At 40.3% G+C, this 27,344-nt stretch overlaps 1 protein-coding gene and 1 long non-coding RNA gene across 5 annotated transcripts in view; one reads left to right on the forward strand and one right to left on the reverse strand.

Annotated features, from left to right (window-relative positions):
* Positions 1-1,008: 1,008 nt before the first annotated feature.
* LOC138760081 (uncharacterized) lies at positions 1,009-16,359 on the reverse strand. Its single transcript, XR_011355385.1, has 3 exons — positions 15,291-16,359; positions 3,834-4,000; positions 1,009-1,213 (listed from the first exon to the last, which is right to left on the reverse strand). It is a non-coding gene; the product is annotated as an uncharacterized lncRNA (long non-coding RNA).
* A 106-nt stretch (positions 16,360-16,465) lies between these two features.
* The window catches only part of LOC138761810 (serine/threonine-protein phosphatase 6 regulatory ankyrin repeat subunit B-like), a 149,077-nt gene continuing 138,198 nt past the window's right edge, over positions 16,466-27,344 (forward strand). For 3 of the 4 annotated variants that reach the window (XM_069934574.1, XM_069934577.1, XM_069934575.1), the window contains exon 1: positions 16,467-16,721. In XM_069934574.1, the coding sequence (XP_069790675.1) occupies positions 16,695-16,721 (27 nt within the window). In that variant the 5' untranslated portion in view covers positions 16,467-16,694. Of the gene's footprint in view, positions 16,722-27,344 lie in introns of all 4 variants that reach the window. The other variant, XM_069934576.1, reaches the window with a different exon arrangement.

Raw genomic sequence — 27,344 nt, forward strand, 5'->3', positions numbered from 1 at the left:
TGCAAAAGTCTGCAGAAGCCTAAGGCTCCCGCCAAAGCCTCTTCTCGTGCAAATGAGAGACGGGAAAGCTCTTCTTCCTCCTCAGGTAGACAGAAACAGAGTGTCATGTGCAACCGGCCACATTGGACAAAGGATGCCAGACCGAGGACACCACCATCGGGGGAGGAATATGACCCAGAGTTCCACTATGATCAGGACGCTGAATACCAGAACGGAGGACATGCCATGCTGGCCTCTCTACGTATGAACTAGGTGAGTCCACACGATTTAACAAATGCGACTGTTAGTATTAAAATTAATGGGTCGAAAGTAAATTGCCTGATGGACAGCGGGAGACTGAAAGTTTCATAGATCGGGTGCTAGTAGAATGCCTTGCCCTGAACACATACTCTAGTGACACCAGATTTTGTTCACGTCCAACAGCCTCACAGCCAAAGTGGCACACTTCTGCAAGGTCACGTTGGAAGTTCAAGGCACCGAGTACGAGGAATTTAAATTGTTAGTTCTCCCCTGTCTCTGTGCTCCTATCCTGCTCGGGCTAGACTTTCAATGTCAATTGGAGAGCATCGCAATGGTACACAGTGGGCCCCTTCCCCCACTGCTCCTTAAGAACTATCAGCATTGTAACCTGACAGCCCTGAATGTAGAACTTCCCCCGCTATTCACTCATCTCACCCCAGACTGCACGCCAATTGCCACCAAGAGCAGGAGGTTCAGCCCACGGGATAGAGAGTTCATTAGAGTGGAAGTTCGCAGACTCCTACAAGAGGGTATTATAGAGAAGAGCTCCAGCTCCTGGAGAGTCCAAGTAGTTGTAGTAAGGTTGGGGGAGAAGCAGCGGATGGTGGTCAACTACAGTCAGACCATCAACAAGTTTGCGCAGCTGGACGCCTACCCACCACGCATAGTGGACATGGTGAGAAGCATTGTGCAGTATTAGGTGTTCTCCACTATAGGCCAGTTGCCCATCAGAGATAGTGACCGCATATACATGGCATTTGAGGCAGATGGTAGAGTGTACCAGTTTCTCTGTCTCCCCTTCAGTATCACTAATGAGGTGTCACTGTTCCAGCAGGAGATGGACCGCATAGTAGACGAGTATCAACTCCAGGCGGTGTTCCCTTACCTCGACAATGTTACGATTTGTGGCCACTCTCAAGCCGATCATGATACGAACCTCAAGCACTTTTTCCAGGCAGCTAAGGAACGTAACCTAACATAGAATGAGGACAAATGTATCTTTAGCGCTAAGAAACTGGCCATCCTGGGATATGTAGTACAAAATGGGAAATCAGCCCGGACCCTGCCCACATGCACCCACTCTTAGACCTCCCAGTCCCTCACACACAGAAAACGTTAAAGAGATGTTTGGGACTCTTTGCGCACTATGTACAGCGGGTTCCCAACTATGCCGACAGGGCCCACCCACTCATAAAAGCCTCAGCGTTTCCCCTCAGCCCGGCGGCTGTCAAAGTCTTTACAGAGATTAGGGACCTGATTGCAAAAGCAACCCTGTGGGCCATAGATGAGATGATCCCCTTCCAAGTGAAGACGGATGCCTCAGATGTAGCACTAGCGGCCACACTGAATGAGAAGGGACGACCAGTAGCCTTTTTCTCGTGGACCCTACAGGGGTCAGAGGTGAGACGCTCGGCAGTGGAGAAGGAGGCACAGGCCATTGTAGAAGCGGTGAAGCATTGGATACATTATTTGGCTTGTAAGCGCTTCACTCTAGTCACAAACCAATGATCTGTGACATTCATGTTCGACAACCAGAAGAGGGGGAAAATTAAAAAAAATGACAAAATTTTGCACTGGAGGATAGAACAGTCCACGTACAATTATGACATTCTATACCAGCCCGAGAAGCTCAATGAGCCCCCAGATGCGCTGTCCAGGAGCATCTGTGCGGCCCTCAATCACACGTCCCAGCTGCAGAGATTGCACAATGAGCTGGGCCACCTGGGGGGGGTCGATAGATTTTTCCATTTCAATAAGGACCCACAATCTCCCGTTCTCGGTGGAGGAGCTAAGGACAGTAAACAAGAGCTGTCCCATCTGTGCGGAATGCAAATCGCAGTTCTACCAGCTAGACCCTCAACTTTAAAGGCCTGCTCCCCTCCCACGACAGGAACGTCTACTTCCTTAATGCCATAGATGAATACTCTGTTTCGTGTGGTTGATGTTGGTCACAACCCCATGTAACCCCTCCCCTTGTGACCCAGCCATATAGGTTGACCTCCCAGCCCCCTTCCATTCATTCGAGGACATGGAGTTGGGCCAGCTGAAATCAAATGTGTATTAAAGCTTATAATTCCTCACTCAGTCTTTGGATACATTCATAGAGCATATCATCACAATCCATTGTAACTACCCAAAATATTAAATTAAATTTAAAATTCTTTCCTTTTATAAATATAGAAATCAAATGGATTTGATCCTATTGATTCTATCAGAATAATCTCAATGTTGAATTTTACTTAACATTCAACCTATCAGAAGAGGCATTTCACATTTTATTTCTACAACATTTTGTTAATGTTCCAAATATTTTTGTTTAATTTGTGGCATTATGTGGGATACTAGTTCCAAGAAGTTAAAAAGTGTGAGAGAACAAATTGTGATTAATTTAACAGAAAATTTAAAAAAAACATGCTGATGCAGACTTTCTTGTCAGGCTGATTGTAGACTGTCTTTCAAACATTTATTCCCCTCTCCACATCTCTCTGCCTTCCACAGGGACCATTCTCTCTGTGACTCCCTTGTCCACTCCTTTTCCGTCTGGGCTCCCTCCAACCGGATGGAGTTAACATCAACTTCTCCGGTTTCCGTTAAACCCCCCCTCCCCCATTCTTCTTCCCATTGTCACCTTTCCCTCAGCTCTGTTTCTGTCTGTCTGTCTCTCTCTTCCCTTTTCCCTCTGTCTCCTTTCACAGAGCCAAAATCATTTGTTACCTTTCCTCCTATCATATCCTATTAATATCTTTTAACTGTTGGTATGGACTCCTCCCCATCATTCTTCCATCTTTATTCAGACACCTTCCTGTGTTTTTGTTTATACCTTGGAGAAGGGCTCAGGCCTGAAATGTTAGTAATATACCTCCTGTGAGACTGGCTGAGTTTCTCCAGCATTTCTGTGTGTTTTAATTACAATCACAGCATCTGCAGATTTTCATCTTTCTAGTTTAATTCTGCTGATTGAGGTCCAGCTTGTAGAATTTTTAGAAGTTTTAGAATTTGATCTTCCCTGCAAGCATTTCTGGTAAACCACACAGCCATGATCATAAACGTTTTTAATTATAAGGCCTCCTGATGCTATCTGCCCCTGTAATCTTCCACCTGTGAGCACTAGATTTTTTTTGGTTATCATCTCAATTCTATTTGGCAGATTCAAGGAATAAACAGATGTGAAAACATCCCTTTCTGTAAAATTGGATTGTTAGCCTTTTTTCCACTCTGATAATTTTAAATGGGTGCCAACAAAGATTTAAAAACAATTCTCCTTGGCTGCTTAAGAATTGGGAATGAGTCAGTCCAGACAATCTTCAAGCTTGTGGCTTCTCTATAACCCTGTAAGTTAGGCTCTGATAATGTTGTTGGACTTGTTTTGCCTCTTCAACCTGATGCCAAAGTAGTGGTGGCCTCTCCACCATGCCTCAGTTGAATGGACCTTGTGCAAGTGCCAGAAGGGAAAGAGCAAAACAAGTTTAAGTGTCTTTGTGAATTTGGAATTTACAACAGTGACTACTCAGACTTCAGAGGAACATCCTGAGTTTCTTTTATACCAGTTTTCCCTGCCACGTTGCTTCTGAAAATCCTACCTCACCACTTACCTGACTGCCAATGGGTGTTCCTGTGAGTATTTGCTGACCTCCTTTTGCCATCCAAAGCACATGTTCTCATTTGCTAGTCAGCTAGTGATTTTCACCAGGCCCAGGGAAGAAATGAAACATGGAACTTGCATGATAAATGGTCAGGGAATATGACAGAACAGGAGGATCTGTGAATATAGATACACAATTCCTTGAATGTGTTATCACATGCAGATAGGGTCATAACGAGAGCTTTTGGCATATTAGCCTTCATAAATCAAAGTAATGAGGTGGGGGGATGTTGTATTTAAATACAACTTAAATATAACATCCCCAACTCACACAGTTACAGAAAGGACATGCAAATCATACAAAGAGTATCAGAGCTCGTGTTGTGGGATGTTATATTTTAAGTTGTATGAGATATTGGTGAGGCCAAACTTGGAGTATTGTGTATGTCTTGGTCAACTACCTGAGGAAGGATATCAATAAGATTGAAAGAGCACAGAGAAAATTTACAGGGATGTTACCAGGACTTGAGGAGCTGAGTTATAAGGAAAGATTGAAATGGTCAAGACTTTATTCCCCGAAGCATCAGAGAATAAGGGGAGATTTAATAGAAGTGGGCAAAATTAAGAAGGGTACAGATATGGTAAATGCAAGCAGGCTTTTTCCACTGAGAAGAACAAGAGAACATTGATTTCAGATGAAAGGTAATGTTTATAGGGAACATTTGGGAAAACATCTGTACCCAGAGGGTGTTAAGAGTATGGAATGAGCTGCTTGTGGAAGTGGTCGATGCAAGTTTAACTTTAACATCCAAGAGAAATTTGCACATCTAAATGAATGCGAGGGATAGGCAGGGGTTCATTCTGGGTGCAGGATGATAGGACTCAGTGGATCAATAGTTCGGTGTGAATGTGAAGGGCCTGTTCCGTGCAGTAGTGATCTATGGTTTCAAATAAATAAATATTCATGAAAAAATTTGAAATACACGCAAGACATTTTTTAACTCCAGCCATGGACGAGTGTTACAATATTTGGAATTAATAGACTACTCTAGAAAATTTGCAGGAGTTTATGATAAATTACAGAGTTAAAGACTTTTGGACTCCATTGATAGCCCCTCTGGGAGACGATCCACTTTCTCCAGGAAAGTTTGAGACAGAGACTCAATTGGACTTCTGGCCCTGGCATTACAAGTTGCTTTAACATCTTTTGCTTTGGTCCAGTGTGTTTGGAATTGTCTCTGATCTCAAAAATTTGCAGATGGAAAAGCTATGGCAAGGTTACCGATTCATATTGAACACTACTTCTGCCAAGGAGCCAACAAACAATGCCTTCAGTCGAGGATCAAGTGACAAAAAGTAAATATTGCTATGTTGAAAGTAACAAATTAGCAGGGTGGCACATCATAAGTTCTGCTTTCAAACAGCTCCAGCAAAACGAGCTCTGATACTCTTTGTATGATTTGCATGTCCTTTCTGTAACTATGTGAGTTTCTTCCAATATTCCAAGCTTTTTGTCTTATACAGTGTTGAAGCAGGCCCTTTGGCCCAAATTTACCATGCTGACCAAATATGTCCCACCCACCAGCTTGTGCTTGGCCCATATCCATCTAAACCCATCCCATCCATGAATCAGATCAATTTTTTTCTGGAACAATTTTTTCCTGTTTCAACCACCTCTGGCCACCCATTCCATACAGCCATTGTGTAAAATGGGTGGTGACAGATACCCCTCAGGATCCTATTAAATTTCTCCCAACTCACCCACCTTGTATCTATGTCCTCTGGTTACCTTACTCTAGGCAAAAGACAGTCTCCATCCACCCGATCTATTAATGTTTGTAAGTTAATTGGTATCTCTAAATTGCCTATAATGGAGTTAGGTTGAACATAAGTAGAGACAGTTGATGGGGATTTAAGAGGAAACACACAAAGGGAGGACTGTGGAAGTTTTTTTAATGACAATAACAGTTATTTGCAGATAGCAACACTTGGTTAAATTGGCATATTGTAGGAAGTATATTAAGTAGGAAGGTAGAGCTGTAACCACATATAACCGTTTACAGCACGGAAACAGTCCATGGCGGCCCTTCAAGTCCGTACCGGTTCACTTGAACAACTCCACTAGCTCCTCCGCAAACTCCTGAAGAAGTAGAGGCTTTCTTCATGATGGCATTGGTGTGTAACAAGAAAAGTTGATGTGAAAGTTTGCAGAATTGGTGCAATGCAGATTTCTTGAATGCTGGCCAATGAAAGTGAATGTTGGCCTGTGCTCCTCTCCTTATCCTTTTAACCCTTCTCTTCCAGACTTTGTATTCAAGAAGGGCTCAGGCCTGAAACTTTGGTTATATATCATTACCTCCTATGGATGCTGTGAGACCTGCTAAGTTTCCCCAGCATTTTTGTGCTTTTACTACAATCACAGTGTCTGCAGACTTTCATGTTTCACACCAACAGGCTTAAAGAGAGTTTCTTCACTGAACCCATCAGACTCCTGAATGAAGTGAAATGAGAAAGTTTGCAGATGCTGTGATTGTTGTAAATACACAAAAGTTCTAGAGGAACTCAGCAGGTCCTGCAGCATCCATAGGCGGCAAAAACATCTAATCAATGTTTTGGGCCTGAGTCTTTCTTCAAGCTTGAACCGTATCTTTTCCTCGTATGAATGCTGCAAGATCAGCTGAGTTTTTCCAGCACTTCTGTGTATATGCTCCTGAATGAACTCAAAAACAGTACTGTCACGATACCCTAGCTGGGTGCTAATTGATTTTCCTTTGATTGTTATCATATACTCTGTAAATTGTGCACTTTGCATGGCTGTATGAATGATAGAAATAATCTATGAGTCTGTTCACAGAAGAACCCTCCTCACTGTATTTGGTATTTAATGACAAATAAATTGAAACATAAAGCTATCATCTAATTTCAGTCCCTCTGAAGTGTTAACGTCTTCTTGAACTAACAGATGCTTTTTATTTTTGTTTCAGATTGACCATCTTTATAATACTGTTAACAGACAGGTGAACTAACTCTCTCCTGGACAAAGCAGCACTACATGGACACAATTAACAGATTGAAAAATCAATTTTTCTCCCTGTGATTCAGATGGCACAATGTCATTTATAAGTGCACAGGATGTATGCATTTTAACATCACCTACCTATTTCTTTAGATCGCTATTTGATAATGTTTGATCAATCACAAGAGCACCCTTATTTATAGCAGCCGCGTATCACATCAAAGAGAATTGAACTATTAATCAATGAACTTTTGTATGGAAAAGTGAAACCAAGAAGCTCGCATTAAACACCAGGGGGAGCAAGTGTAGTTACTAGCTCAAATTACAAATTGGACATAAAGATGGTCTTCTATTAATTATATTCCTGACACTGAATCAGTCATGTTGTACCTCCATATTTCTGTAGATATTTTATAATTCTTTGCTTTGCATTGTACATTGATGAGGTGAGAGTATAGAGCCTAATAGTTCTAATAATTTTCCCTGGTATAGCTTCGTGAAACAGGCTAGGAAACTTTTATCACAAAAGTAACTCAGAGGAGGAGTCACGTGATGGAGTAGTGGTCGGTCAGGGAATTCCAGCCCTCTCCCGAAAAGTTTAAAAAAAACCACACAAAGCACAAAGGTACAAGATTAAAATTTACAATAAAGTAAAAATAAAGGTGAGAAGAAAATGGCAGTGAAGAGAGAAAAGTCGAAAACAACGGGAAGAAAAGAGGAAGAAAGAACGTCGGAAGAAGAAGGTGAAGGCCTTACCTGTCCGAAGAGACCCGCCGCGGAGAGAGAAGCCCGCTCCCTCAGGTCAGTGGAAGTCCCGCGCTCGGGACTACAAAAATGGCTCACAGAGCCGAGTAAAAGTGCGCAACTGCGCATGCGCGAGGAGTCGCGCATGCGTGATGCACATGAAAAAAAACACACTGACGGGAGGGGGGAACAGCTGCGGAGTCGATCTCCACAGCTGAGAGAGACACCTGCAACACAGCAGCAGGTGCAGAACACAGACAATAACGACAACAAGAAAGAAGAGGGTAAAAAGAAAAGGAAACAACAGATGGTCAACCCAGAGGAAGAAGAAGAAGAACAGAAAGAAATGGAAGAAGAAGAGAAAGGCAAGACATTGGATGTATCTTTTTTTAAAGAATATATGGAATTAGTGAAAGAATGGCAATTACAAGAATTTAATGAGATAAAAAGAAGAATTAAGAATGCAGAAGAAAAAATGAATAAAATAGAAATGGTCATGTCAGAGATAGGAAAAAGAGTGGAAAATATGGAAGAATGAGAAATAATTGTAGAAATGGAAGTAGAGGACTTAAAAGAGAAATTAGAAGAATCTAATAAAAAAGTTAAAGAGGCACATGAACTGTTAGCTCAGAAGATAGATATAATAGAAAACTATAATAGAAGAAATAATATAAAGATAGTGGGCCTTAAGGAAGATGAAGAAGGCAAGAATATGAGAGAATTTATAAAAGATTGGATCCCCAGGGTCCTAGGAAGACCAGAATTACAGGAAGAAATGGAAATAGAGAGGGCACATAGAACTTTAGCCCCGAAACCACAGCCGCAGCAAAAACCAAGATCCATTTTAGTAAAATTCTTAAGATATACAACAAGAGAAAATATATTGGAGAAAGCAATGAAGAAAATAAGAGAAGACAAAAAGCCACTGGATTATAAAGGTCAAAAATTTTTTTTCTATCCAGACATAAGTTTTGAACTCCTGAAGAAGAGGAAGGAGTTCAATACAGCAAAAACGATCTTATGGAAAAAAGGATATAAATTTATGTTAAAGTACCCAGCGGTACTTGAAATAGTTATTCCAGGGCAACAAAACAGACTATTCTCGGATCCAGAGGAAGCAAGAAAATTTGCAGAACAACTACAAAGCAAGCAGAGAGCTGAAGACATGTAATGAGAGTAAAAATGACCACGAACTATATGTATGTGTGTATATGGGTTATATATATATATATATATATATATATATTTATAGATGTGTATGTTTATATGTGTATACATGAGTGTATCCGTATTTAGGGGAAAATATATAGAGTATAGATAAGAATTAATAAGGGAATGAAAGGGAATAGAGGGAATAAGGAGGGAATTAAAAGAGTGACCTTTGTTACATATGAAAATTAAAATCTTTTCCGGGGGGGGCTGGGTGGGGATGAGTTACGGTCACTGCAAAATCAGTTGACGTTTGCGAGTGAATTCGCAAATCCAAATGGAGAAGGGAGATGTGGTTGCCCGACAAGGGATAAAGGGCAACTCAGGAGGGGGAGGGGAGAATGGGGTTAAAGAAGTTTTAAATAGGAGAATAAGGAAAATGTTTGATGTTTTAGAAATGTTGTCTTATAAAGTGTTCAAAACAAGAAAGCAAAAATGGATAAGAAAGAAAGGTGATGATGAGGAAATGGAAAGGGAAGATAAACAAAGTATGAAATGGATACGCTAAACAATATGACTTTAATTATTAACGGAATACATAACCAAATCAAAAGGAAGAAACTGCTAAATTTACTGAAAAAAGAAAAAATTGATATAGCATTTGTGCAAGAAACACATTTAACTGAAATGGAGCACAAGAAATTAAAGAGAGATTGGGTAGGACATGTAACAGCAGCGTCGTATAATTCAAAAGCAAGAGGAGTAGCTATATTAATTAGTAAAAATGTGCCAATTAAAATAGAAGAGGAAATAATAGATCCAGCAGGGAGATATGTAATAATAAAATGTCAGATATATTCGGAGTTTTGGAATCTACTCAATGTATATTCACCTAACGAAGAAGATCAAAAGTTTATGCAAGATATTTTTTTCAAGATAGCAGATACGCAAGGGAACATATTAATAGGAGGGGATTTCAACCTTAATTTGGATTCAAATATGGACAAAACTGGGAAAAAAATTAACAGAAAGAACAAAGTAACCAAATTTACAATTAAATCAATGCAAGAAATGCAACTTTTGGATATCTGGAGGAAACAACACCCAAAGGAAAAGGAATATTTATATTATTCGGGTAGACATAAAACATACTCAAGAATAGACCTATTTTTGTTATAAGCTCGTATGCAAGATAGAGTAAGAAAAACAGAATATAAAGCTAGAATATTATCGGACCATTCACCCTTGATATTGACAATAGAGTTAGAGGACATCCCTCCAAGAATGTATAGATGGAGATTAAACTCCATGCTACTTAAAAGGCAGTATTTTAGAGAATTCATTGAAAGACAAATTAAAATGTATTTTGAAATAAATACGGAATCAGTGAAAGATAAGTTTATACAATGGGATGCAATGAAAGCGTTCATTAGAGGGCAAATGATAAGTTATGTAACCAAGATGAAGAAGGACTATAATCAGGAAACAGAGCAGTTGGAAAGGGAAATAGTAAATATAGAAAAAGAATTAGCAATGAAGGAAGATACAACTAAAAGAAGAGAATTGGCAGATAAGAAAATAAAATATGAAACACTACAAACATATAAGGTGGAGAAGAACATGATGAAGACAAAATAGAAATATTATGAGCTAGGGGAAAAAACGCACAAAATTCTAACATGGCACCTTAAGACAGAACAAGCAAAGAAAATGGTATTGGCATCAAGGAAAAAAGACAAACAAATCACATATAATCCAATGGAGATCAATGAAAACTGTAGAGCACACATGTCAAACTCTGGCCCGTGGGCCGAATTTGGCCCGCGATATAATTATATTTGGCCTGCAAGATCATATTAAATATATATTAGAGTTGGCCCGCTGGCCGACGCGCAAGTAGAGCACATGCACAGCAGCAAGCACTACCATAGTTGTTTTTAGCACTTCCACAGCAGGCACAGCAGTACACCGATATAGTTAACGGGAAAGTTAATTAGATATTCACAGCGGCGCCGATACAACGGACCCGCCGCCTAGCTACAACGGACCCGCCGCCTAGCTCCATGTGGCTGGATATGGTGGGTCACCTCCGCGTCTCCTTGAGATTCATCTGTGGGCGGGTGCTGCTGGGCATCGGACTTTCCGCTGGGGTGGAGGTCGCGGACGAGTTCCAACGCTCTCACGGTATACCCGGTGAGATGGCGAGACCAGCGGGGACTCCTTGGGTGTTGGCGGCGGTTGCGGCAGGCGGAGGCGGGGGCGGAGGAGGGAGAGGGGGCGGGGGGGATGCCGCTCGGGTTTGCTGGCTGGGCTGGGGAGGGCTCACTGCAGATCTCTGCTCCTTGGCATGCATCTCGGCAACGTGCGATCCTTGGCTTAAAGGTTAGAGAGAAATATTATTTATTGAATATTTTATTTCTTATTTGTTAATGCTTCTTATGGAAAGAGTTTAACCAAAACAATTATTAAACATTTATTTTAATAAGAAAAAGTTTAACATTACATATGTTAAGAGAAAACATGCAGATGTTGTTGAAAATTTTCAATAAATATTTAGTTCAGCCCTCGACTTAGTCCAAGTTTTTAATTTTAGCCCTCGGTGAATTTGAGTTTGACACCCCTGCTTTAGAGAATTCTATGAACAATTATACCAAACTGAAAACGAAGGGAAAGAAGACAAAATAGATGAATTTTTAACTAAAATTGAACTACCAAAATTACAAATAGAGGAACAAAATAAATTAACAGAACCATTTGAAATAGTAGAAATACAAGAGATAATAAAAAAATTACCAAATAATAAAACACCAGGAGAGGATGGATTCCCAATAGAATTCTATAAAACATTTAAAGATTTATTAATTCCTCCCCTCCTGGAAGTAATCAACCAGATTGACAAAACACAAAGCTTACCAGATTCATGTAAAACAGCAATAATTACAGTAATACTAAAGCAAGAGAAAGATCCACTCGCACCAGCGTCATATAGACCAATATCATTACTTAACACAGATTATAAGATAATAGCTAAACTATTAGCAAACAGATTAGCAGAGTATGTACCTAAAATGGTAAATCTAGACCAAACTGGATTTATTAAAAAAAGACACACAACAGACAATATTTGTAAACTTATTAACTTAATTCATGCAGTAGAAGGGAGTAAAGCGCCAACAGTAGCAGTTGCTTTAGACGCAGAGAAGGCCTTTGACAGAGTAGAATGGAATTATTTATTCAAAGTATTGCAAAAATTCAGTTTACCAGAGAAGTATATTAATTGGATTAAAGCATTATATAAGGGGCCATTGGCGAAAGAGACAGTAAATGAATATATATCAAAGCAATTTAACTTAAGCAGGTCAACACGGCAGGGATGCCCACTATCACCCTTATTGTTCGCGTTAGCTATAGAACCACTAGCAGAATTGATAAGAACAGAAAATAATATAAAAGGGATAAAAATAAAGACAAGGAATATAAAATCAGTTTATTTGCGGATGATGTTATAGTATACTTAACAGAACCAGAACTATCAAATAAAGAATTATATAAGAAATTGAAGGAATATGGAGAAGTCTCGGGTTACAAGATTAACGTAAATAAAAGTGAAGCAATGCCAATGAATAATGCGGATTTCTCAAAATTTAAGAAGGAATCACCATTCAGATGGCAAATGCAAGCAATAAAATACCTAGGTATACAAATAAATAAAAATCTCGGCCAACTATATAAACTCAATTATTATCCACTAATGAAAAAATTACAGGACGATTTAGAGCATTGGAAAGATTTACCATTAACACTAATAGGAAGGATAAACTGTATTAAAATGAACATTTTCCCAAGGATATTATACCTATTTCAGGCATTGCCAATACACTTGACAGAGAAATTCTTCAAGGAGTTAAAGAAAATAATAAGGAAATTTTTATGGAAAGGGGGGAAACCGAGGATAGCACTAGATAAATTAACAGAATGGTATAAACAAGGAGGCTTACAACTGCCAAACTTTAAAAATTATTATAGAGCCGCACAATTAAGATACCTATCAGATTTTTATCAAACAAGGGAAAAGCCAGATTGGACTAGATAAAATAGGGGAAAAGATACCTGAACACACATTATATAAATGGGATGAAAAATTGGTACAACATAGGAGATCTCCAGTATTACATCATCTACTCAATATTTGGAAGAAGATTCATATAGAAAGGAATAAAACAAATTACCAATTACCAAAACTAATATTGACGCAAAATCAGTTACTCCCTTTTACAATAGATAACCTTTCCTTTAGAGAATGGGAGAAAAAATGGATCAAAAGAATAGAAAATTGTTTTTCAGGAAATAGATTATAATCCTTTGAACAAATGAAAGATAAATACAATATAACTCAAGATACAGTGCTGGCATATTACCAATTGAGATCCTACTTGAAGGACAAATTAGGAAACAGTCTGAGGTTACCAGAGGGAAGTAACTTTGAATATGTGATTACAGATACAATGATAATCAAAAGATTTATAACAAATATGTATATTAAACTGCAAGAAAAGGAGAATGAGGAAACAAATGGTAAAACTAAAAAATGGGAAGAAGATTTAAATATAAAGATAAAAAAGGAAACATGGGAGAAGTTATGTTCTGGAACGATGAGAAATACAATAAATACGAGGTTACGTATGATACAATATAACTGGATACACAGGCTATGCATTACACCTCAAAAGTTAAATAAATGGGACCCAACAGTATCTGACAGATGTTTTCGATGTAAAAAAGAAATGGGAACAACAATTCATGCAATCTGGACATGTGAGAAAGTAGAAAAATTTTGGGAAGATCTAAACCAGATATTAAATAAAATTACAGAAAACAATATACCAAAAAATCCAGAGATCTTCCTCCTAAATAACATAAAAAACAAAGAATTTGGAATTGATTTGGATGGTGCACAAAAAAGATTTGTTAAGATAGCTCTAGCCGTAACAAAAAAATGTATTATGTCAACCTGGAAATTGGAAGATAATTTGAAAATACAACAATGGTATATAGAAATAAATAAATGTATTCCATTAGAAAAAATAACATATAGTTTAAGAAATAATATTGAAATATTTGAACAAATATAGGAGCCTTACATGAAACACAATAGAGAAAACCTAGCAGGGACATTCACTACCTAAATTAACGAAAGGAGAAGGAAATGAAAAGAAGTGATTCAGTGGAATTTCTGGTGTATTTTTATTGAATGACAACATTGTTTGACTGGTTTAATGTATCTTAGATTTTGTACTTTAAATGGATGGGGGGGGGGAGGGAGGGAGGGTGGGATGGGAGGGGGGAGAAAATGACACTATATATTTGAAAAGTAAAATGTATGTATCATGGTCAATGTGGTTTATGGTGTGAAAAATAAAAAATTAAAAAAATACAAAAGTAACTCAGAGGTAGAATGAATATCTCTAAGAAAGTTACAAATTTATGAACATAAAAATCAACATGAAAATTCAAATCAGAACAAGCTAACTCATGAACTAAATAATGCCTTCTATATCCAAAGTAAAATACATTGGATGTTGGATATCTGAATTAAAAACTCATTTTGGTCTCCTGCCAGCCCCGCTTATGCTTTCTATCTCTCTTCCACAATTCAGTCTTGACCCAAAACATATGCTGACCATTTCTCTCCATCCATGCTGCCTGACCTATTTAGTCCTTCCAGCTTCTTATTGCTCACTTAAAGCAGAAAGTGCTGGTGATACTCAGGAGATGTGGCTACAGAATTTTTATAACGTTTGTTTTTATTTATAATGGCTTCTAAATCCTAATGTTTTGCTTTACCTGTTGTCAGGCTGGAAACAACATTTCCATTGTAAATTGCAATGTGGCTGTGTCAAAAATGTGCATAATTTGTGAACCAAATTGTCATGAATTCTCTGCTGATTTGTCCATAATGGGATAGTTTAAGATTTCAATAAATGATGTACCTTATGTGTTATTTTGCAAATATAATAAAAGCATTGTGATTTTGACTGAATTTTAATCGATGTAAAAGGAAAGAATGTTTTTCCAGCGTTCATTGTATATGTAATGTTTAAGAGTGTAACCTTTGATAATGGTGCAGCTGCTTGTTAGAAAAACATGTTGATTATTTTGCTGTCAATAAGATTCTAGTTATCTGTATGTTAAAATAGAGATCAACATAATTACGTTAAATCTTCAGGGAATTTGCTGTTGATTCAAAAATAAATTACAAAATAGAAATCAAATGACAAAGTTTCAAAAGCTTTGAAGCAATTTAAGTTTTTTAAAATTGAGTCACTTTTATCACGTTTGATAAATCACGATCATTAATAGTGCAGTCACTTTTCTAAGTTGATTGCAATTCACAAAATCATATGAAGTTAGGATGGCCTTTGGACTCAACAGCAGATGAGCATCTGTCCAAAACTGCAAATGCTTTGTAGTGGTAGTGACTTTGCAAGCCTATTTCAGTCCCCCCAACATTTTATTCTGCAACATACTTTGGACACACCAGTGAATGAAATTACTAACCTTTCAAATACGAAATATATCTGCTGATTCCTCTCCAAGAAACACAGTTAATTACCGTACGCTTGAGCCTGATGATGCACTTTGGATATAGAATATCATATTGATATTGGCAGTTGAATTTTTTTTTCATCTCTGAGCACAATTAAAGATCCGAGAGATTCTCAGAGGAAGGCAAAATAAATCAAAATGTTCATTTCACATCCTAATTTCTTCCCCTCCCGCCCAGATGGTTGAAAAGTACCGCTGATGTCCAAAGAGAAACCTAATTCAATGTTGACACTTGATCACCGCCACAAATACTGAGGTCGCAATTTGGAGGCGAAAATAAGCCAATAAAGTGTCAAAAGCAGCAGAGTCTTTTGGAAAGGCAGAACTCGATAAGAAGGGACGAGTGTGGAGAGGGCAGTCCATCTTCAATTTGACACGGGCATTGATGAATGATTTGGCTTGAGCAAAATCAAACGCAATTTGTGAGAGCCGGATGAGGAAAAGTGTTTGCACCGGCAAGAAACAGACCATGTCGATTTAGGGCCGAAGTACCAGAGGAGAGTCTTTTGTCAGCTTGGTCCGATCTCGAAGCCTTTGCCTGAAAGGAGCTGGAAACAGTTTCTAAGGACAGTTTCCGAAAGGAGAATCGGCACAAAGTTGTGAAGCAAGTTCGTGCTGAGCTGCAGGGGAATGGCAGTCAAGTGCCACAAAGGGGATGGGACCGGCCGGGTGGACCGAACGGCCTCCTCCCGCTTATTAAAATCTCCATCCGACGCTGGAAATAAAAAGCTCTTCACTTCCACTCAGCGTTTTCTTTTTGGTGCTTTGTTTGCATCTCGGACGGATGGATCTGCAGTTATTGATGCAAGAGGAGAAAGCAGAAGGAGTGGTTCAGTCAATAAACGCACCCCCGAGCCCAGCGGCAATGAATGCACGCGAGTCTCTGAATGGACAGATATTACATCCCAACGATAAAGACAAGAAGCGTGGGTGGGGAGGAGACGTCGCGGAATGTAGTTTAAAAGGGCGAGCGCGACAGATGGGTTGTGGTGGGATTACGATGCGTCTGTGCACCCGAGCTCGCGCTTTGAACGGTCGGAATGACATCAGCTGAAGGATTCCAATCAGATCCGGCTGATCGCGCGACTTCCGCTCGGGGGAAGGCGCGCCGCCGAGTGCGAGCGAGGACTGGTGGGTGGGAGGGGGGGGGGGGAGGAAAGATGAGCTCGCCCGCGGATCGGCCGTTGCTTTGATCTCGATGGGTTTAAAAAAAATCTTTATTACCCCCCCCAAAAAAAAATCTTGAAAGAAGAGCTCGCTTTCCAGCTTCGGAGGGCGGGAGAAGTCGGTGCAAGGGAGACGAAGCCTGGCGGCCCTCATCAAGCAGGGGGGTGTGTGCATGCGAGCGACGGAGCCATGGGTCTCCTCAAGCTGACGGAGCAGGTAAGGAAACCCGGGGACCCAAGGCGGCGGGGGGTGCAAGATGGAGGAGGGGGAGTGGCGGCGAGCCCTGCCAGCCGGCGCGAGGGGCCAGTCGGCGTGGAGAGGACACCCTCGTCCTCGGGACTCCGAGCAGGACACTGGGAAGGAGCCACGGGCCGGGGCCGGAGCTGCCCGGCGGATGCAGAGCAGATGTCTTGGTGCATTTGTAGCTTTTTCTTTGGCGTTGTAAGGGGGGAGGGCGGGTGGTTGCAGATGTGCTCGGCTTTCCTTTCAAGGAGATGAGACCCATCGCCTTTGCCTCTCCCACTTCAGTTTGCTTCTTTGCGATCTGCTGGGAATGTGATTTAAAAAAAAAGAATTATTCGTATATTTGGTTCGCTTCATGTTTTAATCACTGGATTGAAACGACGTCGTGTTGCAAGGGAGTCCGATTTGCAGTCGTTCAGTCGTCGAGCTAATGTCCCGAAGTTGAAAGCACCACGAGCTTCAGTCAGCTGTCAGCTCCGATCAGGGCCAGGCTTTGGCCACGAGAGTTGATTGTGCGGCTTTTTCCTCTCTTCATTTTATTTGACAGCAACTTCATATTATTCACCAAGAACGTTTTATGTGTGCGGGTCAACGTGAAATATGATTTCAGAGTCATTCTTGTACCTATCTGAATGCGAGTAGGGAATGTTAAAACCGTGAAGATTTATCCTCTTCCCATTGCCAGTACTAAAATGTCAGTTGCAATTTGGGTGAAACCACATTTCACTTCCTTTTTTTTGCATTGCACTGAAAATTGAGATGTGCGTTTTTAAAATCCTGACCGGAGGAAGGAAATGCAAATAATAATGCTCGTGATTATCTGCATTTTAATTCCTTTCTCCACAAAGTTCAAAGCTTGTGACAATTAGATCCAGATGGAGTAGAAGAGATTCACTTTGCTGTTGCCTGGACTGGAGGGCTTGGATAGATGGGGACTGTTTTCCCTGGAGTTACTGAGGCTGAGGGGTGACCTTAAAAGTGTATAAAATTATGAGGGGCATTGATAGCCTTCCCAAAATCTGATTAGAGGGCTTGGGTTTTGAGGTGAGAGGGAAAATATTTAAAAGGAATCAGAAAGATAAGCTTTTGTGACAGTGTGGTGGGCATATGAAATCAGCAACATAGGAGGTAGAGAGCCAGATACAGTTACTATGTTTATCAACATTTTGGACAGGAACATTGATAGGAAAGGCTTAGAGGAACATGGGACAAACATAGGCAAATGGGATCAATATGGAGGGCATTTTGATTGGCAAGAGTGAGTTAAGCAGAAGGGCCTCATTTCTGGGTTGCATAAATCTGTATATCTGAATTGTATTTGAAAAACATCTTTTGAATTGTTTCTGGTTTTACTTTGGATTAGAATCTAATGATTTAAACTTCAAGATGATTACAGGTTGCAATCTCTCCCATAATTCATAATTTTTTTGGCATTGCTCAAGTTGGCATGAATCACTTAAAGTAAATGCTGTGGCATAATAGTTCACACAAAAATGCTGGAAAAGCTCAGCAAGTCATGTGGCCAGGTGCCTGAATAAAATGGAGGGGTGGGAAGGAGAAGAGGGAGGAGCATTTTATTCATATGCCTGCCTGCTTTCAGTTCGTACTTCAAGGGCTCAGGGCTGAAATGTTGGTTATGTATATTTTTAATCTTTGCTACATAAAGGATGCTGTATGTATGACTTGCTGAGCCTCTCCAGTATCTTTGTTTAACCTTCAATCACTGCATTTACAGAATTTTATGTTCAACACTCGAGAGCATAATAACCCATTTTGAGATTTTTTGATGGCAGTGATTGTTTAAACAAATGTTGTTTGTACCATTTTGTCAATAATTCAAAACAAGTGTCTGCAATGTAAAATTTGACAGCCTTGTTTTGTCCTTGTGCCTTACTCCAAAAATTCCTCAGTCAATGGAGTCTAAATCAATAACGAACACAGAAATTGCATGATACACTCAGATTGGACAGAAAAGAGAATGTCATTAGTTTATTTTCCAGTTTATGATCCACTTCTTCAAGATTTTTTTTTTCTTCTTAATATTCTCAATAATACTCAAGTGAATTTATTGAAGTAAACAAAATATGTTTTACTTCACTTTGCCAACTTGGGATCTGCTAAGGCACTTCATAGCTATTGAGGTACTTTTGAAATGGTCATTATTCAGCTGAAGGGATCAGTGGTATACAAGATATGTGCAGTGAGGTCCCTCAAACAGATGGATGTGCCTATTTTAGGAATGCACAGGCCTTTATCTGCTCACGCTTGCCACACCCTCCTCACTCCTGCACTTTTCCTCTGGTTTCACTTCCTTTCATATCCTTCTGTTGTCCAGCTGTTCTTGAGGTCTCAGTGCTGATGGCTGGCTGGGAGCTGGACTGTCCATGAGATATTAACCACGGTTCTTGACACATCAAGATGAAATGTCACCTCTTCTAAGCATCAGAACTATTAGGTTCCCTCCCATTCTTATTGACTGTAATCTTTCACAGTAACCATCTCATCCCAGGAAATGATTTGGTGCTTCTTCCTGTCATTTTCTGATTTTTGTGATGGTTCATGTGGGAACTGCAGATTTTTGCACCTACTGGTCAGAAGGTAGTTTGTGAAGTAGTGCACTGCTTATTCAGGTTTTTGCTGTGCTCCCAATGCATGGTCTTTCAGTAGCATCCATGTTGTTCTTGCTCCATTTTGAGCAAACATGGGCCACAGGATAATAGGAATAAGAATTGTTACACTTTTTTGAGATAATTTTTAACACATCCTTGAATTTTGTGTTCATCTGAGAGTTTGGTGTTGGCACATGGATGTCATGGTCTGCTGTCTGTAGTTGGTGTTAATCTGGGAGAAGATGCTGATGTCAATTTGCTTCTTGTGGATTTGGAGGATTGTGCAGAGATGGCATTGGTGGTCCTTTTTCCATAGCATTGAGATGCCTGCAGTTGAAAGTCTCAGAAATCCTTTCTTGGATAGTTAAATCCTTTTGCAACAAAAACCAACATACTTCTTGCCTTTTAAATTATTTACTCTGCCTCTATTAACTTTTAGTGATTCATATACAAGGATATCCAGGTCCCTCTGAACACCAACATACTTCAATTGGTATCGAAAAAAAATGTTTTTGCCCCATCCAAGTTGATGGCCTTCCCACCTTGTCTGCATGCATTCCTGTTATTTTGGAAACTATGCACTTTGTTTCAAGGTGCCACTGTTCAACAATGCTTCCCTGTCCTGGTATAACTTTCCAAAAAGCATCACTTTACACTAGTATGAATTAAGTTCCGCCATTTGTTACAAACCACGTGTTACGAGCAGCAATAGACAATGATCCAGACAGTGTTTAATTTTAAAACACTAATTTTATCTCTAACTCTTAAACTGTAGTCTTGTGTGTGTGTGTGTGTGTGTGTGTGTGTGTGTGTGTGTGTGTGTGTGTGTGTGTGTGTATGTGTGTGTGTGTGTGTGTGTGTGTGTGTATGTGTGTGTGTGTGTGTGTGAGAGAGAGAGATATACACAAACCATTACAGTCTCGGCCAAAATTTAGAAAGTTTCCTCAAAGTTCAGTCTTTTAAACTCAGTGTTGAAGCATAGGCCTTTGAAATTTGATGCAGAATTAATATCAAACTGATGGGAAGACTGGAGTTGTGGCTGCTACTGACACACGAATTCTCCTTGTGTTGCCTTTTGAAGAAATGTCCATCCACAAGAGCTGTATGTAGTCATAACACTCCTTGCCCTTTTGTGGGTGAGACTAAAACCGGGTGGCCTCCACAAAGCTTTCAAGACCTGGCACCAGTTTCTCCAAGTGACCTTAACTGTTAGTCACACTTAAAATAAGCATTTTGCTTCCCAAAAGACCCTCCTGGCACAGGTCATTCCACTAAAAAGGTCATTCACAGAACATGCTTTGCTCTGAATTCCACAAAAATTGCTGGCCACAAGTGCTGTTTTCTCTTTAGCAGTCAGAATGGTTCTCTCTTGGGGAAAAAAAATGTCTGCAAATGTATTGAATCTGGAACAGACTGTGACAAGCCTTTCCTCAGTTCTTCCAATGTTGCTGGGCTGTGTCTTGTGTTGTGCTTTTATGCCCAAGGCTCCTCTTTAATTTTTCAAAAAAAACGTACTCCCCACCATTAGCGAAAACTGTGCTGTTGAGGTGCTGGACTGAAGGTAATCCAGACCCTCCTCCATCTCTCCCATGAAGTTATAACTAGCAGGTACATTGGCTCGGCATGTTCAATGCTGTGATTTACAAGATCAGAGTTTATTTGGGCTGACTAAAGAAGTTCATATCAGTGAAAAATGTTAAAAGAGAACAAAAAAGGCTTCTGTAAACTGGGATAATAGGGAGGTGCAGCAACTTCTAACACAAAGGATATGGTTATGAGTTAATGGACACAATTAAGGATGGCTGATTTTTGTGAGGGAATTGCAGTAAAGCTCAGGAAACTGGGGAATAGAAGAGACAAAAACTGGTAATCAACAAACTAAAATCACTCAAGAGGAGGCTGCACCGGGCCATGCAGCATAATGGGAGGAGTGGCGCAGACTGCTGAGACTGGCCTTATTTTAATCTTGTTTATGACATCTGAGGTTCAAGCAGGCAGGCGACACCACTCGCCCTTGTGGGCAACCTTCATGCTTTGAGGGGGGGGCTGATGCATGATCCCCTCAATCCAGTTTGCAACCTGAGGTGCAGGAAGAGGGTAAGGTGCACAAACAGTATGCCCCTGTTCCTCTTCTCCAACAGACTCATTAACCACCCCTGGTCCCTCATCTGCTCTTGGTCCCTTCCCTTCCCCCAGAACCTCTAACACTGCCTCATCTCCTGTAACCATCTTGGTTGAGCAGCAGATGGCAGCTGACCTGACATCAACTGGCGATAATACAGGGATAACACCTCCTGCTGTACTGAGAGCTGGTAAGACTTGTAATTAATCAGTTCAAAGAAAATTTTTGTTTGAATTAGAGGGTGTGACATTTAATTCACATACTTGTCTCACTGATATCTAGGTGCGAGAAGGAGGCAGAGATGTAAGAAGCCCACAAAGGGGCAGGAGGCAGCAAATGAGATGCGTGTGCTCTTAGCCGAAATAGACCAGATGGACCATGAAAGAGAATGAGACAGAAGGGAGAAGCAGGCTGAGATGTTGCAGAGGCTGATGCAGGAGCAGTGGATGTCACTGCCACAGGTGTGCCAGGCTGAAAATGAAAGAGTGGCACGCCTGATTCGACAGGAGATGCGGGCACAGTCAGCAGTTATAAGCAGACTGGCCTCATTAATCAAAGTGATTGGACAAATCCAACCTTGGCTCTCCACCATTTAATCTCCTTCCACCCTTGGCGGGCCTCCTGCATCTCCCTTCTCATCAGCCTTCCCATCATTCCAACCAATCTCTGCCACCATGTTGCCACGTGCCTCTTTGCATACCACTCCTGCCGTGAACTGTTATCAGCACCCCCCCCCCCCCCATTTCATTCTTCTCCCTCTTGACAATGTACACAGCTTTCCCCTTCCTGTGGCTGTCTTCCATCTCCAATGGTGCACCCAGCCTAGATCCCAACACTTATCAACTCCTCAGGTGGGACACATTCGTCACTGGTAAGTGCTGAGGGTTCAGCTGATCAAGCCATTATTGGTCATTAACTCGGCTCCAACATTCACCTGCTCGAGCACACATCAAATTCAGGCCCGCGGGCCAAATTTGGCCCATGATATAATTATATTTGACCTGCAAGATCATATCAAAAATGTATTAGAACTAGCCCGCTGGCCACCGCGCCAGTATAGCGCATGCACAGCTAATACTACAAATCCCAGAATGCTTTGCAAATGCGTGGGCACCGGCCCGTCAGCTCGCTAATCGCCCCCACCTCCTCTCTTTACTTTCATTAGCATCTGCGACCTGTCGCCGAACTCACATGTAATAAACCCCTTACGAAAAATGGCCAAACGAAAGACAGAAAACAGGTCCTTTCAAGACAGGTGGGAGGCAGACTATATGTTCATCATTTTAAAAGACAAACCTGTTTGTCATTGAAGCAAGTTGTTATTTTTGTGACTTGTTGGCTTGTGAAAAAAAATACATTTAAAAGGAGCTTAAAGGCTATAGAGAAATATTATTTATTGAATATTTTATTTCTCATTTGTTAATGCTTCTTCTGGAAAGAGTTTAACCAAAACTATTATTAAACATTTATTTTAATAAGAAAACGTTTAACATTACATATGTTGAAAGAAGAGAAAACATGCAGAGGTTGTTCAAATTTTTCAATAAATATTTAGTTTGGCCCACGACTTAGTCCAAGTTTTTAATTTTGGCCCTCTGTGAATTTGAGTTTGACACCCCTGTGCTAGAGGATGAAGATGAGAATGTCAAATGATCAATTTACATCCTTCATTCTTCACCGAAGTCGTAAAGTTTACAATTCTGTCGTGTGTTGAAGTCAAGTTGAAGGTCAATATGAACAAAAACTTGCCAAATATGTGTTTTCAAGATGTTAAAGTTTTATTCAAAAAAGTTTTTGCACTCCTATTATTGAGTTATTGTCCATGTTTATATTGATGTAACATAATGTTCCAATGGTTATTATACAGTTTTTAAAGTTCAGATTTAACAGTTGCACTATGTTTAAGGATGAGCAATAAAGTTTTATAGACTTCTATATGATTAAACTCAGTCATTACCCTAATTTCCACACAGGACTGCCATTATAGCCTCACATATGGGCTGCAGTCCACTGCCAGTGGCACCTCTGTGAGGGATGCTTTCTGGAGGAGGGAGATCGGAGACTTCAGCCTTCCACTCTTCCTGAAAGTGTTCCTTTTAAGCTCGCAGATATTATACAAGACACAGGGGGCAACAGCTACATCTGCCACAAAAACAGTATTAATACCTATTCGTTTGGACAGGCACCTCCAGTGACCTTTGAGACGACCGAACACATTCTTCACAACCATTTTAGTGGAGCATGGTCTGAAGTTGAATGTGCTCTCACGGTGATCAATAACGTGATGTTGTGTGAACCCCTTCGTCAGCCATTTTCACAATGGGTAGGCAGGGTCCACGATCAAATCCCCAGGCATTTCTGGAGGCCTGTGATACAATCAAATAGAGTGTGTGGGTGAGAAGGAGCAGAAAGGAACAGTGGCAAAGCTGGGGTTTATCACAAGCTTCACGGGGTCACATGCATTTGTTAAGGCATCATAATGCACTGTCAGAAAATCACTGGGGAATAGCTGACCACCTGAATGGCTAATTTGGTGGGTTGCAAGTGTGAAAGGGGCTACAGATTCAACATGTTGCAACTCAGATGATTCCTCTTGGTGTTGCACTGGAACTTCAGATAAGTCCATCAGCATTGGCTGAATTAACCAAAAAACAAAATCCATTGCCTTTAAATCATAAAATTTATCATTGAATTTGGTAACCAACAATTTCAAATGGTCAACAATGATGCTTGTAGCAGCATTAGTTACCTTACACTTATTTAACCAATAGATTTGACCAACATTTCTTGCAGAAATATTATTTTGGCATAATTCTAGAAGTGTCAGGAATACAAATATCTTGGTTTTTGCATCAATGAGCGTCATATTTGCTTCTTGGAGTTGTTTGTTCAATGTACTTAGTTTCTTAAAAATATTTGTCAAGTAGCTCACATAAGCTTTGCCACCTGTTATTTGCAAGAGCTTCATTTCAGGTTTGTCCTTCAAAAACACTCTAAGGAGATCAGATAGTTCTATAAACCCTTTGAAGCAATTTCCCTTTGACAACCACCTTACTTCAGTGTGAAGCAATAATCTCACATGTTCTCCATTTTTATTGACACAAAACTGTTGAAACAGATGTTCAGATTTGACATTAGCTTTGATGGCATTGATATACTTGATCACAGAATGCAGTATCTTGTGGAGAACAGCCTTACGCAGGGCTTGAAGGCATAGTCCAGGAACATGCAATCCTGCCAGGTGAATAGTTTGAAAGGTGGTACTATCCACCAGCCGACGCCCTTTTAAATCCACCGTGAATGAACAAGCCCAAAGAAATAGGCCCCGAGTAATGGTCGTGACACTGCTGCTCATAAAAAGCTATGTGCAAATGTTTCCCTTGAACTGAACATTCATTTTTTTGATGCCAAACGTGGGTATGTTGGAACTATTGACTGGTGTGAGTTGAAGGTTAGGGGAAGAATAACATGTATTGAAACCAGTTGGTGGAAAAATGCTAACATCCGATCCTGTGTTCACCAACAGTTTACGTTGGATTAGCTGATCCCAAATATATGCAAGGCTCATAGATTTTCAGCCAACCATTGCAGCCATTAATGACGGTCAGCCATTAATTTCCTGAGAACACACAAGGTGGCAGGCACCTACGTGCATTGTCTCCCCAACGGCAGTGGTAAAAACACCAGGTGGAAGTATTGACAGGCTGTCTGCCTGACTTGAGACGTTGCCTTGTTACAGGAGCTGGTGTGTTAAAAGCTTTGGCTTGGAAAATAGTGGAGGCGCTTGGTGCAGACAGCTGTGACACAGCGACATTGTCCGAAGATCTTTTGGTGTGCTTTTTTGCCAGCCACAGGACATCTGCCTCTGCAGCTACTGCCCCGTGAAAGAACTCTGTGATAATAAGAGTCTAATGTCTTCTGGCATCTTCTCCAGGAAGAGATGTTCGAATAACATATCTGGCCTTTGGCCAGCTGCCAGGCACAGCATGTTGTCCTTTAGTTTGGATGGGATGCAGTCACCCAACTCCTGCATGTGTAACAGTCTGGCAACCCTCTCTCTGCGGGACATGCCGTACATTTACAGCAGAAGATCTACATGCTTTGGTGAATCAAGCAGGACATCACCTACTTGCTTGGCAGTGGCTTGGTCCAAGGCACTGATAAGATGATAATAGCAAGTCGTATCCTTCCTGAGGTGAAATTGTGCCTCAGTCTGTCGAAACCACAGTTCTGGTTCCACTGTCCAGAATGGCGGTAGCTTAACAGCAACATGCAGTATCCACATGGTCCAAAAGCTTGTTTTGGACCCGTCAGGATCACCAGCTGTAGTCACTGAAAACTCAGTGGTGGCTGATGAACATGAAATAATGACACACACAGTTGCAGGTAAATCAGAACTCATTTACTCGAGTCGCGCATATTCTTTTTAAAACACTGAACCATGCATGCCACGTTATGATGTCCTATGCCAGTTCACTAAACTTCTAAGAGTTGTAGTCTATCTATAGTGTTGCTACAACAGTGATAATCCCATCTTACTTAAACGGGAGCTCGCAATACGTTCTCTTGGCCACTTTCTTTGAACTTGACCTGTATGTATATGTTTATATTCTCAATAAAAAGTTTGAAGTTGTGCAATATTTTTTTCCTGTTCCCTCCTTGAAATTGAGGATATCTTGCTTTCATTCTGGTTCTGTGTGTTTATGAGATGAGAGATACTGCCTTTGAAGGAATGCAAAAATCTGTCCATGCATGGGACAGAGATGCCTGACTGGATGGCAGATGGATAGTTCAGGAGGTTTGTAAACCAGGTTTCTTTGTGTTCTCGAAGCATGAGCAAAGTTCACAGTGGCATTCTGAATGTCCCAGTTGTAGGGCAGGGGTTACCAGGTGTTAGAAGGTATTTTTAATTTTTTATGAGAACACTCCTGAATCTTTCTCCCATGTTCTTCTGGTGATCTCTGCCTTTGGAGTTTGGAATATGCATATCATAAGGCTAAGGGAGTGGATGAGAAATACATTTGGCTCTGCAGCTTAGTGTGTTTGAATATAGCAAGCAGTATGTGGGAGATCAAATACACCAATATTTGATCTCCAGCTTTTTCTAACTTCACTCTGCAATGTGGAGGTGTGGACATCAAAGACGAGCAGACCTAGGCATTGTAGCTGGTTAGCTGTTGTCTTTGTAACCAGCTAAAAATGTATATGTTACATCACTACAAGTTCTTCACATAATGACTATTGTTTGTTTATTGATATCACAGTGATTCTAGTAGCAGCAACATTTTTAATTGAAAAGAAGTTTGTTTAAGCTTTGACACATATAATGTAATATTCTCCACATAGCCAATAAATAAATGTTTAGTTGAATTTTGTGAATAGCTGCTTCTGGTTGTTCCATGATGATCTGCAAAAACACTTTATCTCTCCAGAATACTGTCTGTCCCTCTTGTCCATGAGTAATGAGTTTTAATGTAGATATCACGATATAATTTAAGTGATTTGGCTATGATTGCTTATTTTATTTTTCTCACCCTTACAGTCAAAACTTTTTAAGAGATAATTAATCTTTGATTTTTTTTAGAAATAAGAACTTTGAAATTGGCAATTAAAACTGTATTACCTAAAGTGAGGATTACGTCTATACTTGAGTGCATAAGCATAAAATAGGTTGGGCAATGTCTGTGAACCTATATCTATATTACTCCACATGCCCAGGGTACTAATTTGTATTTTAGTTTGCATCATTTGGCAATCATGTATATTGAATTGTTTGTAATTTTTGTTTGAATCTTCAGATTCTCCTTAAAAGTCCAATGATATTTGGTATTGAATGTTCATTTCCCTCCCATGATTGGGTAGTGC

Source organism: Narcine bancroftii, chromosome 4 (assembly GCF_036971445.1).
Source record: "Narcine bancroftii isolate sNarBan1 chromosome 4, sNarBan1.hap1, whole genome shotgun sequence".
Taxonomy (NCBI): domain Eukaryota; kingdom Metazoa; phylum Chordata; class Chondrichthyes; order Torpediniformes; family Narcinidae; genus Narcine; species Narcine bancroftii.